This window comes from Branchiostoma belcheri, unplaced genomic scaffold (assembly GCF_001625305.1).
Source record: "Branchiostoma belcheri isolate BF01 breed outbred unplaced genomic scaffold, Haploidv18h27 scaffold4, whole genome shotgun sequence".
NCBI classification, from domain to species: domain Eukaryota; kingdom Metazoa; phylum Chordata; class Leptocardii; order Amphioxiformes; family Branchiostomatidae; genus Branchiostoma; species Branchiostoma belcheri.
The window spans coordinates 2,728,110-2,741,835 of NW_017804020.1; the positions used below are offsets into that span (position 1 = coordinate 2,728,110).

Below are 13,726 nucleotides of genomic sequence, written 5' to 3' on the forward strand. Positions count from 1 at the left end.
ATGATTGTGTCAATTTAAATGTCGACATTAAGTTAGACTTTAATCTCTCTATAAATATTACATTTTGTAAATGATGTTCACCACCTGATCATTACAAGTAATATCCTACTGTTAGGGATTGTTAAAAATTCAGATAATGCTCCTGCCGTTGGAAAAAAGATTTTGCAAGAAAGTGAGACTGGGAAAAAAATTCATCAAAGTATGATATACTGGTACATCTTAGTTTCCAGAGAGCTAGTTACATTACAATGCTAGCTAACTTCTGAGCTGCATGTGACAAGTTGGTTTCCTACACTTGATCCTTAACAACATTTAGATCTTTAATTTTTCTCTATGCATATATTTTCTTTTAACTTACAACTAAGTCCTGCAACATCAATCAGGTGGAAATTTAAGTAATTGACTGTAAGACAACAGTTATTAGATATACATTTAACAATACAATCTGGCATTGAAAGAATATGACTGAAGTTAAGAAATGATTATCCTAGAGTTATTTGACATTGCTGCAAGCGCAGTACAGCCACCACATCACTGCATCACATCTCAGAAAGGCACACAGTACACTTCCCATCAGGTCACAGATACATACAGTCAGCCACAGACCAGAGACCTTACCACAGTGACAAGGCCAGCTGTCTAACACAACATCTACCACCAAGCTACTTACGGAATAAGAATTTCCATAACTCACTGTTTGCTTCATGGAAGAGGAAATAAGGAACAGCCAACACTATTTAACATGCACAGTTTAGATCATGTACTACAGTTATGTCTGCTAGTTTTCGGCTGTTGAAAATGAAACAATGAAAATACACCTCTCATTTCAAGCACTTTTCTTTCCCTCCATAATACAGAAAAGCCTTTAGTTATAAATAATTACTGGACTTTTAATTCAATAGACTTTTAGTTGTACCAATCATTGTGTAAAAGGACAGTGCAAGGCTTAGCACTATATTAACAGGTATTTTGTAGATGTACTAGATGTTTTGTTCAAGTATCTAAAACCAGACATGGACTTATATGAGAAGACAATACAAGTCTCATTTTACAAAATCTTCAGTACTGACGTCTATCTATTTTGAGAACCAGTGGCAAGAATATGACTATGATTTTATGTTTCTAATGTATCTATTTTTAACTATCTGGCTTTTTTTAGAGAAAAAAAATGAAGTTATCTACTCACTCCTTCTGACTTGTTGTAGACGGGAAGAGTGATGGTTGTCATCATGCCCATGCCCTAGAATTGGAATATCAAGAAGTTTAACAAGTACTGGAATTAGACTGCTTACAAGTATCTTACAAATGACACATTCCTATAAAGAAGACTACAAAGTTGACAACTTTATCAATAACTGAATATCAAATCTGCAAATGTAATATAACAGATAACTATAGTACCTACAATCTCTCACTAGAGATCAACAAGTTATTGTCAGTATGGTTATGTACCCCATAAAATGTATTAATAAGATACAACTTGATTACATTTTATTATGGGTACAGTAAATGGTCCAGTGAGGCATTTTGTTGCCATGAGGTCTGTAAATTTTACTTAAAAGACAGTCAGAACATTTGAATCTTGATTTATGTCACTTTAGATCAATCAACTTGAAATTGAGGATTTGTAAAAGGACTTTAACACATTAACAGTATCATGATTAAAGTCTCTGATTGGGATTTCTACTGCAAGCAGATCGGAGTTACGGAAATTTTATATACATGTATGCACAACACTTGTCAACACTATCAAATGAATGTCTGACCATAGCATCCAGGTAGATGTTTGTCCCACATGAACTGTTTTTCCCCAGATAACACCATGGGTCTACTCAGCACTGCCACATAGTCCTACAAACAGAGAAAAGTTAGAAAAGCATCCTATGAAAATTTATCATATGGAAGATGTAGGGTAACTTTATAACTAACTTAGATTAAAGGATCTGATGCTTTAAGGTACTGGGATGTAAAGAAAACAAATAATAATCATATAGCCATAGTTGACAATTGCCAGTTACAGTTTTTAGTCACTTTAACTGGCAGTTACAGTGTATAAAAAATTAGATCCATCAAATTATGCTTCATCTATGTTTTATTGTCACACAACTTTGTCATTATTTTTTATATCATTTCAGGCCACCCAATTATGAAAGCTAGTGCTGATGGCAATTGATAAAAATGTTTAAGCAAATCTTAATTTTCAATCCTATAACTAACAATCATCGTTACGAAACATAATCAACAGGAGGCAGGCAGCAGGCATATGTGTGATGTACATTGTATATCGTGCATCAATCACATGAAGGCAGGGTTCTCACCAGTGCAGATGAGCCTTAGGGGGTCCCTAAAATGTGATTTTGCCCCCTTATACTGTTTTTCAGCCAGCATAATGGGAGCGATTTTGTGTTGTTTTTACCCTTTTCTATCAGTTCTGTGGTAATGAAACCTGATTTAGATTCAGAAATAATAACTTTTGGCTTGAAAGAAGAGCTGGAACTTCTGGAGATAAAATTAAGTCTTAACAAAATTTGGCTCTCAAAATGAAGGAAATGGCATTTCAGAGGTTATAAAGTTGACAATTTTCTCCCAGCCCCCCCCCCCCCCCCCAAGTTTCACCTGGTGAGAACCCCCCCTGGAAGGTGACAGCCTGCATCACTTGTTATATTACCTGGTGGCATAGGGGGCAGAGGTGCTACAGCAGTACAAATAATGGGGAGGGTTACAAAATGGAAAGGGGAAGGAAAAGTAAGTGATAGGGAAGTGGAAAAGCAAGAAATATGAAAATGAGAGGGATATGAGGAACAACAATGCTTAACCTACACCTTTAAACACGAAAATGAAACTCAAGGATAAAAATGAAATTGTGAGAGTTGAAAATCGTACATCAGATGTACATGTCGAATTCTAAGCTGAACACTGATGTTGCATTGTAGCATTGCTACATATTGGTATTGCTCCTACAAAATGCCAGCTATTGCAAAGCTACATAATGCAATAAACGTGGTACACTGGGGGTCACAACGTCATAATAACCCATCCACCAACTATTGAGTTACTAGTGGAATTTTTCATCAAAGCCTACAATATCTCCACCTAGAACTCGTCCTGCCCTGACAAGGCACTAGGAAAACACACATTTGTTTCTCCACACTCCATTTTTCTTGTTGTGACCAGGGGTACAAAAAGTTGATCACAAAGGAGCATTGAAGAATGGTGTGCTATGGTTGAAGAACTTTTTGTTTAGTTCTGTCAGAAATTTTACAAGAATAATATTTTTTCCTCTCCTTACACATATATGCAACTTGGAAGTAAAATTTGTCTGGTGCAGGTAATTTTCAATGTTACCTGCACTAATGCAAGTATGCAAAAAAAAAGTATTTTAAGCCCTGCAAATGGATGGAAGTGGAGACTGAGCCTTGATAATGATTGACAGGTCCCTGAGAAACAAGAAGCTGTCCCCTCCGCCTGCCTTAGCTCCCCTCACCTGTGTCTGCTGTCTTATGGCCCCCACTGCTGGAATCTCTAAGAAATAACCTAATTGGTGAGACAGAAGGAGAGACAGCTTAGAGGAGAGTGGGGAGAGAAGTAGGAGAGCGTGGGGGTGTGGAGAAGTCAGCCGGCCAGCTCACCTGAGTTTTCTGTCTGATGGCTCCGACAGCTGGAATGTCTACATAATAACCTACAGCGTACATGGCAGAAGGATCAGCTTTGGTCATACAGAAATGGGCACAGTAGAGCAGTGGTTAATTTTCTTTATGTGGTCCTGTCCCAGGGCAAAGTTAGGTTGTAAAACTATTATTTCATAAATTTTGTAAATCAACAATAGTCTGATACCTTTCTGAGACTGAGGTATTTGACAGAGTCTAACACAGTAAAGAAGGTTTCAGTCATGATTTCTGGTACATGAACATTTGCTGATCGATTTCCAATCAACACTTAATGGGTTTTCTCAATTATTAGGTAAAGATATGTGCCAATCTTGTTCTGTACTGTAAAAGATGTATCTTTCCCTGGGACAAGCTAATGTTACAAAATCATCTCTTCAAATTCGTGCAAAATTAATTTTAAAAAAGTCTCATGGCAAATTTAAACTTCTGATATTAAACAGGAATCATGGAATTTAAGTTTATTAGTGCAAAAAAGCAGCAAAATTGTTTTAATATGGGGTTCACTGCCATGCCTGATTTTCAGCAAGCTGTAGTGTCATTCCTCAAACTAAAAATAGCAAACAGAGCATGTAGCACATACAGTATAGACATGCCATTAACAAATGTGACTATTACATGTAATGTTACCAGCAAACTTACCGGAGAAAGTAGCATTATCATAAATATCAGCAAAATTCAATATAGCATTTGGAGAACTGTTTTACCCACTGAATTCCATGCCAAAGGCATGCCATGTCAACAGCAGCAAGACATGATATTTTAGAAAGCTGCACTTCATACAAAGGATGTTCGAGGGCGCACCTGCACATCTGACGGATGTGCAGTTTTTAATTACAAACCTTTATTTTCACATGCCATCCACTTAAGTGCACTGGTTGAGTAAGCAGGTGGCCCAACTGCATAGGTGAATATTCTGATCTGTAGCAAAAGGGATTCAAACATGTTTCTCACCATGTTAGAAAGAAATAGTTATACTGTTATGTGAATATTTACCAAACAAGGGTATCATTGCTTAGAGAAGTTGTAACTTCAGCACACCATAACCTCATGTAGACTTGTCAAAGAAAACTCCTTTTACAAAATAAATACAGGATTACACAATCGTTTTTCCTGATTTTTACATGTTACCATTTGCTTGACTCAAAACTCACATCTCTGTCCTTGTTATACTTCTCAAACACCTCCACAGGCCTCTCTGTGCCACCATCAGTGAAAAGCATGATGATCTTGTTACACCTCGCACCCTGGCTAGTGGAGTTTGTATTGAACTAGAAGCAGGATCATAGAATATTAATTCCAACTGAAACATATACAAACAGTGCTGTAACTGTTATTATAATGGCATATATGAGAGAATTACTAAACACCTAATACCACTGTAATTAGACTTTATATCTTATTGCTCTAGATCAATTGTCATTGCCTCACAATATGTTGTTTTATCTAATGTTAAAAGGGGAAATGTGTACAATATCATCTACATTGTAAGCAGCAATATTCTGTCAAATGATGGAAAGACAGACGCTGGCTAGAACACTGGGATACTGTTACTGTACAGAATCTGAGAGCAGGTCTTCATAACTGTGACAGTCAGCATTTCACTTGACACATGAACACACACATATCTGCTGTTAGAGCTGATTATTGTTACACTCACGACACTTGCAAAGTGATCAGCACCATATCAATAGACATGCACAAGGCAAGACTTACATCATCAAAAGCTCGGAATGCAAACTCCAAGCCCTTTCCAAAGTCAGACATGTTTCCATCCCCGATCTCCAACACAGCAACTTCCAGAACCTTCAGGACAAACAAACACACAACATGCAGGACACACATGCATGGAGGACCACAACAAACAAAATGTCTTCTCCTGTAATACATGAGGAGCAAGATGGTCTTGTGGTAAATAGGTTGTTGACTCAGAATCTGAAAGTTCTTAGTTGAAATCCCAAGAGGTCCTGGGTTCCAGTCCTGCCAAGTTGCCAACCTTGTGCTCTTGGGAAAGGCTTTCTTCACTTAGCTCAGGTGAAAATGAGTATGTCAGAATGATCATTATCATGATCGTGGGCAATAAAAGGTAAACCAAATCCCTGGAAGGTCTCAATGCTGTGGACCTAGGAGAAGACATTTGTTTTGCTCTGGGTAACTGTTGTTGATAATTCTACAATTGTTAATAATGAGGGTTAGAATGAGGTTTGTTAGAATTGGACAATTTTGGAAAACTGTTAAGAATTTTAACAAAGGATATATATTTCCTGTTATACATCAAGTTAGATAGACAAGAATCAATCACAGATGAAAGAAAAGAAAAAAAAAAGTTGCATACTTTTTGGAATTGTTTGAAACCAAATTCAAGGCCAGCACTCCAATTATGTCGATCAGTGGCTTGAATCAGTTTTAAACCATCAATGAAGATCTAGGAAAATTGTCAGGAGGAAGCATTATGGAAACAAGAAAGAACAGAAAGCATAGAATGAGAGAATGCAAATAAAAGGTGTAATAGAGCATACAGATATGCTGAACAGGTTTTTTCAAAATGATAGTTTGTATGCGTCAACTGAGTTGCTAAGACTGCATGGTATGATTTCTGGCTGAAAAAAATTATTGGACGTACTTATTAAAAAAAAAAACTTTTGCCAAACTTTACAAGAATACCTCAGGAACATTTCACAATAGGTCATACAACAGTCAGCCTCACTGAAATAAAAGTACAGCAGATACAGTAACTGTTTTAGATGGTATTTTGCATACTAAAGTAGTATATCATGCAGAATAGTCGCCAAAATTACAATCAAAGTGGAAAATGTTGACTACTGGTAACACTTTTCACTTAGTTTCTGTCCAACTTAAATTCTTATTTCCAGATCTAGATGGGCTTTAAGTAAATTACACAACAAAACAGGCTTTAAGTAAATTATGCACATACCTTTTTGTTGCGCACATTGGCCTGGACAAAGGTGTCAAAGCAGCTGACATAATGTGCCTCGGTATTGAACTGGTGGGAATACAAATGGGTATCAATGAGCTGATGCACAAAAAGAAGAAGCATCATTGTATGATCATTAAAGAACACTTGTATACAAAAGAATATTCCAATGAAGTTGTATTAGATTACAACCTTGAGGAAAAGAGTTTAAACATGATATATTTTGCTTAACAAGAGAAATCATTGTGGATGTGTGTTTAAATGTGTTGATACTAACCCATGCCATGTTGACAAAGTCATTTTCCCCCAGTGTCTTGAGTAGTTCCTGTACGGACCTCTTGATGAGTGTGAGTGTCAGGCCATGAACACTGCCACTACTGCACAACAGAAAACAGCAAACAATGCCATACAAACATTGAGTAATATACACAATGTATATATATACTAATAAAAAAAATACTCATTTTACACAACCAAGCGTTTTATTCAGCTGATGTTTTGGTGACTGCCTGTTACCTTCTTCAGGGCAATTCTGACTGGCTCACATTGCACTCCTGTACATTTGGGGCTGCATTGCAGATACCAATCCATTACTGTATGTGTACAAGGTAAGTTATTAACAATATTTTGCATTTGGGAACAACTCCTATGCCGTGCAATGTGAGCCAGTCAGAATTGCCCTGAGGAAGGTGACAGATGGTCATCAAAACTTTGGCTGGTTTGCATTCAAGGGTCTTTTTATTCAGTGACATACCAATCTGATAAAACTATTCACAGAAATATTAGAGTATGTTTTACATAAATCAGTTGAAATCTTAATCTTAGTCTGCTCAATAGAGATGAAATCATTACAGACAAGCAAAACTTGCTCAACTAGACTTTGAGATTGTACTTCAAATGTGTCCATCTCACCATACAATGTCATCATCAAACCAGGCTGTTTTGACATGTTCTTTACGCATTTATGCTTCAGCATCATAAACTGGCTTGTAACAGGCAAAAGAGGCGGCTAACATCAAAAGACCGGTACAAAACCGTGACTATATCTTCCATGTTGCATTGATCTATCTCTGGTGTAATGCGATCTCAGGGCACATACTGTCACAAGAGGTCGACCATTCAAAGCTGAATGAACCAATACAAACTGGGAAGTCAATATACATCTTTGATTTTAGTGTTCAGATATGATTGTATGTGCCCATTGACAAGAAGGGCTGTTTTTATACCATGATTGTGCAAGGAAATCATGTGTTACAGCTACTTTTGTTAAACTGATGAGTGCCCAAAACTCATACTTTACTCCATAATCTTCTTGTAAATTTCTGCCTAGTACCATGCATATTGTATCTAACTTGAGCCTTGTACATGTAGGTTGAATATCATACTAACTAGATACCAGTATGCTAGCCTGACTATGGTCATACTCACTTGTCAATTAGGATCATCATATCTTTTGCAGAGCTGGCACCTTGAATGTACCTGTCATTTGGGGGAAAACAAAAATTAAAAGATTTAGGACACATTGTATATCATTTTGTTTGCTTCATAAAGTACATTTAAGCACTGGAATTCATTTACATTCTGTTACGCTCTCCTATTTTGTAGACCTATGAAATTCATGTTGATCATGGCCTAGTTTATGCCACTCAGGGCTACAAAATAGATTAAAAATCCATTTGTTTCACTTGCACATGGCGCAAGGGGAAGGTATTACTGACAGTATGTCGTAACACGTGTCATAAAATCAATTTCCTGGCACCACATATCAATCATAAAATCTGACTGCTTTTCATCTAAGTGGAAAAGTTCTTCAATATATGTCAAGATTACACGTATGAAAAAGGTCTTGCAGATTAACCCAGTCAGATGACCCCTTTTTGTGAGGTATGATCCAATCAGGAGCTGTCTTTATCACACAAATTGATTCCTTTCCATTAAATCAGCTACATCAAAGGAAGGGTTCCATTTCAAGGTTACACAAACATAAGGATAAAAGACTCCACAGTAACCCAGGGACCAACCCAATTTGATTTGCGATTCTGAGGCTTTATTATCTGTGAAGAGAATAGTGAGTCTGCAAAATGCCATTTTGTCAGCACAAAGAAGATTAAAAGCAAAATTTGATGCATTTAGGAATGCGTAACTTGATTGAACGAACAATTCGTGAATGGAGAAGACTCAAGGACTTTGTGCATCATCCAGGAAAGAGAACTAGGCTGTTGGTTTGACTTTCCCTACAAAGAAATTTCCAATAGTACATGTATTTACTTAATATTTAATTGTTTGCCTCCACAGAAGGAAACACATTGGTTTGCTGTTTCTTCTTCTTCTTCCATTCCAAACAAATAAGGTCAATGACCTGGACCAGACAGCTGGTAACTTGATGTAGCAGACATCCTGTGGTGTTGGATTACATTATGTAGCAAGTGGCAGGACAGAGACTTAGAGGGGCTGGTCACAATACATGTGCTTGGGTAAGAATAAACAGCGCAGTCATTTGTTTGGCTAGATCCTGACTGGAAGGTTAACATTATACATTTGCTCTGCAAATGTTGTCTTTCCCATTTTCATATGTTATTCCTATTTCTGTTATGATAGAAAATGTCCCAACTCACCACGGCCTTCTCCTGACATCAAACAGGTCTACTGTCCCTGGACTCTCCCACTGGAATGCTACATAACATACAACAGAAGAATAAGTACGAATGCTAATAGTCATTCTGAACAAAAAACTTTCCTTGCAGTGGAGTTGACTATGCAAGAATGCAAACAGAGACAGCAGACTTCATCCCTTAGATGGTAAGCACCTTCGGGTGGAACCTACAGAAACTGCATTACAGAAACAAAGACAGACACACAGACAATGCTGAACAATTCTTCACTTCCCTAGACTGAAGTTAAGATGTCAAAGTTAAGATACAATTTGCACAACCATTGGCAAGAACCTTACAGGCTGGGAAATATGGGCCATAGCATGGAAAATTAAATTTACTGTATCCTTTTAATCATCAACCCTCCAGAGTTGACTACAACTCCCACACTGCCCATATAGAGATGCACAGTCAGACATTAAGTGCTTATTGGGAAGTGGCAATGCCCTTACATGACTCCAGTCATCTTGCCTGTTTTGCCTGACAAGAATGCAGATTCTTCTATCCTGACGTTTTTGCATGATGTACTCACTGACAAGTGGTACCCAGTGGATCCTGATATCACTGTGTGTATCTGACATTTCCCATGCCACAGACTCCAGATTTGTCTTGATTGCCAAAATGACTGATGAAGCAATTTCTACCTTGTATTTGGTTCCCACTCAGGTATTCCAATAAATAAAGTGAAATCTTCTGTCTGCGGCATGAAAATGTCAGAAATAAATCATTTAACTTTAATTGCTCCTCCCGCGATACACAGTGTCTTCCTCAGTCGCATCTTAAGCTGCGCTATTGGGACTGTCTCAGTCTCTAAGAAATTGTGCATTAGGGAAGTTCTACCCTTTGGGACAGCTCACAAAAGCTTTTAAAAAGACCCATCATTAATTCTGTCACCCACTTTTGTGAGTCACTGTCTGGTGTCTTTGTTCTGTTTGAGTTGGGCATCGTTTAAAATAGAAACTGATTTTTCAAATCCTGTCAACTGGGTTTACCACTTTTTTATTCCACTCACTCGTGGAAGCAACAAGACATGAAACTTCAATTTGTCTTTCTCTGTGTCTCTACTGTAATGGTTTCTTCTTTGTAATCTTATAGCAACCAAACAAACTATGCTTCCTTGAAGGCATCCAATGTAATTTCAGGAAGGTAAAACCAAAAATATTCTGGATGATGAAATCTGTCTGATATTGACATTTAATGCCATGTCTTAGCACCAAAACAAGCTATGTGAGGTATCTCTTTATTTTTGGGACACCGCCCATAAATAGCTAGAACCAGCCTATTATTCAAAAGAAGCAACCATTTTCCTTTAGCGATATAGCATTTTTGCTCACAGATGTCTGAGTATGCTATGGGATAAGATTAATTCAACTTACTACATTGAAAGAATGACCAAAAAAATAAAGTTTTGTTGCCCTGAAATAGCATTGGATGTGTTTAAACTCTTGGAAAGCCCAAATGTTATTCCAGCCATAGTTTCAGCACCAAGGAGAGGTCCCGTAAACATAAGAAATAGTTGCTCGGCACATATTTTGCTTAAAAATTGACTTTGAAAATGCAGTTTCAGCACTCTGGAATGGCATTGGATGCCTTTAAGGATATCATTTCAACAACTGCAACAACTATACACGTACCATGCAACATCAAGTCCAAAACATACCCAACAGGATATCAGAAGATTTTTTGAAGAAAATGCCTATCCATCCACATGTTTTGGTTGCTATCAGTATAATGTTAGTCAGCATGTTGATGATTGTACCTGGGTAGTTTCTGAAGGGTCCTTTGCTGCTGCCAAAGTACTGCCACAGCAGGCCTGGGTCCTCTACTGTGTTGGCATAGAAGACTTCATCCAGCTTGTCTGACCATTTCAGCTCGTTGGCAATCTTGGGATCTGAACAAGATAAGAAAGTGTTTTAATCAGAATACAATTAGGAGGAACATCAGCAATAAATTTGCCATTTAAATGTTTTTCAACATTCCCATGGCAAGCTCCCTTTATCACTTTACTTCCAATGCCATTACATCCAAAAATAAATCAGATAACTGTATGTCAAAATTTTATCAAAAGTAAAAAGAACTCAGACTATCCTGATGACTTAAAGATACAGTTAGGTATAGTCTACATAATCTATCATCATCATCAACCAAATTTTTTAATACAAGACTTTATTGGACTTTTGAAAGGAAGTATAGGGAAAACCTACAAGCCCTTGAAGAATGTATCATTCTATTGAAATTGTCAGGACACAATGTACTTTTAAGACTAAATGATCTGTAAGATAATAAAAATCCATACCTCCCTTCCAGATATCTGTGGGCAGATGGATGGCACTGTAGGTACGGTTGATAGGCTTCCTGAACTGTGGATCATACGTCAGGATTGGGTCTCCGTCTTGTAGATTTTTGGCATCATACCAGTGGACATCCTCTATCTGCCGTGGGGGGAGAAAAAGCAGGATCACCATGCTGTATTTACTGGATAACTCTATTAGTTATCATGGACTGGTCTCCCCAAGGGACAGGGTAGGGGCATTTATCTTGCTCACAGAAAGAGGATACTGGTCATGAGCGTTTTTTGATGTTTGATGTCGTTACATTACACCGGCGGTGATTTGAAATTGAATCTTATCTGGGGATCGTAAACTACTTCCTGCAGCAAGGATGCTGGTGTATATGTCACAATTATAAACCAAAAGTCACAAAAAGTTCAATGATTCTAAAATCAAGAAACCTATACATCCAAGATTGTTATAGATCATATCTTCCTTATTAACATATGTTAAAAGGGTGGCTTGTAAGAAAAGGATGACTTCATTTGAAAAAAGACTGTACAGTATTGTAGAAAAGTCTGTGGTCTCTTACCGCCAGGTCGGGGTCATAGGTGTAATTTAGGGCCAAGTCTTCTGCTGCTTTCACTATAGTCTGTAGAAACAGAAAAAAATGTATGATTCTTAGTGACAAATGTGCAAATCTCCGCACATTGGCATACTGCCTCATCAGTGTTTGGACACAGTATCACTTCACCAGACACTATACTATATACACAGTGGGGAAAGTCGTGTAAAGTGCATTAGTTTGCTAATACTGGAGCTGATGCTTAAGCAAATGTTTACGGGAAAGGACAATGTTATCAATGCTAATACTAGTAACAGTCTATCACAATGCAAAGAGGATCCCAGCTATATGTACATGTATCTTTTATTACAAAAGTACCTCAAGCATCCTTTCATACATAGTACATAAAGTTTCAGCAAAGGAGTTTCATATCTATATGCATTTGAATACTTTCTGCACTGACTATGCTGTAAAGAAAGCAATGTCATCAAATCCTAAGCTAGCCATTAGGAAGGAGAAAGTTATCGAAATTATTAATTATCATCATAACTCTTTTACAGGCTGTACCTGTAAGTGCACAGAAGTTTATGGTGATTGAAACGTAAAGACCGTAGGACTCAGTTGACACGAAGAAGCCAGACTAAGTGCCATACTACAATTTTGATACGACTCTTGGGTGAAATGGGAACAGACACATCAAATTTTACACCAATGCATAACGCCTCTGCTGTGAGAAATCTGGCACAAGCAAGAGAACTGTAACTTGATATGAACCATTAGAACCGATTTACAATCTTCTAACTTTAGTATTCAAGACAGTCATGGCCTCCAGCCAACTACATGTACATGTATATACTATATACCTGTTTTTTTGTACCACAAATATGAGGGTGGGACTTTCCTGTCAAATTGTGCCTTTTTCCATCAAATGTACTTAAATTGAAATTGGCTGTTCTGAAAAATCTTATCACACCAACTGTTGTATTATCAGACTGGTCAATTTCTTTGCAGATTATCATAGGATAAATACATATACAGCAGCTGTTACCCTAATTGACAGCAATACATAATATATCTTTATTAAGAGATGTAGAGTTCAAACAAGATATAACTGTTATGATGGGATAAAATTCATTTCCTTCTAAAGCAGCATTAGTAAAAAAAGTTTGAAAACCCTCTATAGGAGCAGGCCTGAAACTTTTGTACCATCACAGGGCTTTTATGGCTCAGCAGAATGAAGAAAGACCCGGGTTACGATCCCGGGCTGACTTCAACAGCTGTTTATATGGGGAAACTTAATTCCACATATACAAGGTGCCACTTTTACGGCATTTAATATTTCATAAATCCACAAAAGGTGCGTACTGGAGCCAGGAATGTCATAAAAGAGGTGATAAATAAAGCTAGTACACCTCCCCTTCCCTTGAATTATTTAAAAAAACGAAATAAAAAGCTAATAAAGAGGATTACGGTGGAACATACTCAGATGGAAGTAGCACCTGTTAAGAGAAATAAATGGGTGATAAAGGACAGGAGTAGTAACTATGTAGTCCTGGCTAGGGACCTGTGTTGACCCCTGGGTCCATCTCTATCAACAGGACTGCACAGCCAGTAACACGGTTTAATGAGCATCGTATTCC

General features: G+C 37.5%; 1 protein-coding gene across 1 annotated transcript in view; it reads right to left on the reverse strand.

The window, feature by feature from the left end:
- Positions 1-13,726, reverse strand: part of LOC109477080 (voltage-dependent calcium channel subunit alpha-2/delta-2-like) — a 91,359-nt gene that overhangs the window by 16,601 nt on the left and 61,032 nt on the right. The window contains exons 5-14 of the mRNA XM_019778125.1: positions 12,114-12,173; positions 11,548-11,683; positions 11,011-11,142; positions 9,216-9,273; positions 8,029-8,079; positions 6,878-6,977; positions 6,601-6,669; positions 5,382-5,471; positions 4,820-4,936; positions 1,187-1,240 (exon numbers count right to left, since the gene is read on the reverse strand). Coding sequence (XP_019633684.1) covers positions 1,187-1,240; positions 4,820-4,936; positions 5,382-5,471; positions 6,601-6,669; positions 6,878-6,977; positions 8,029-8,079; positions 9,216-9,273; positions 11,011-11,142; positions 11,548-11,683; positions 12,114-12,173 — 867 coding nt within the window. The remainder of the gene's footprint in view (positions 1-1,186; positions 1,241-4,819; positions 4,937-5,381; positions 5,472-6,600; positions 6,670-6,877; positions 6,978-8,028; positions 8,080-9,215; positions 9,274-11,010; positions 11,143-11,547; positions 11,684-12,113; positions 12,174-13,726) is intronic.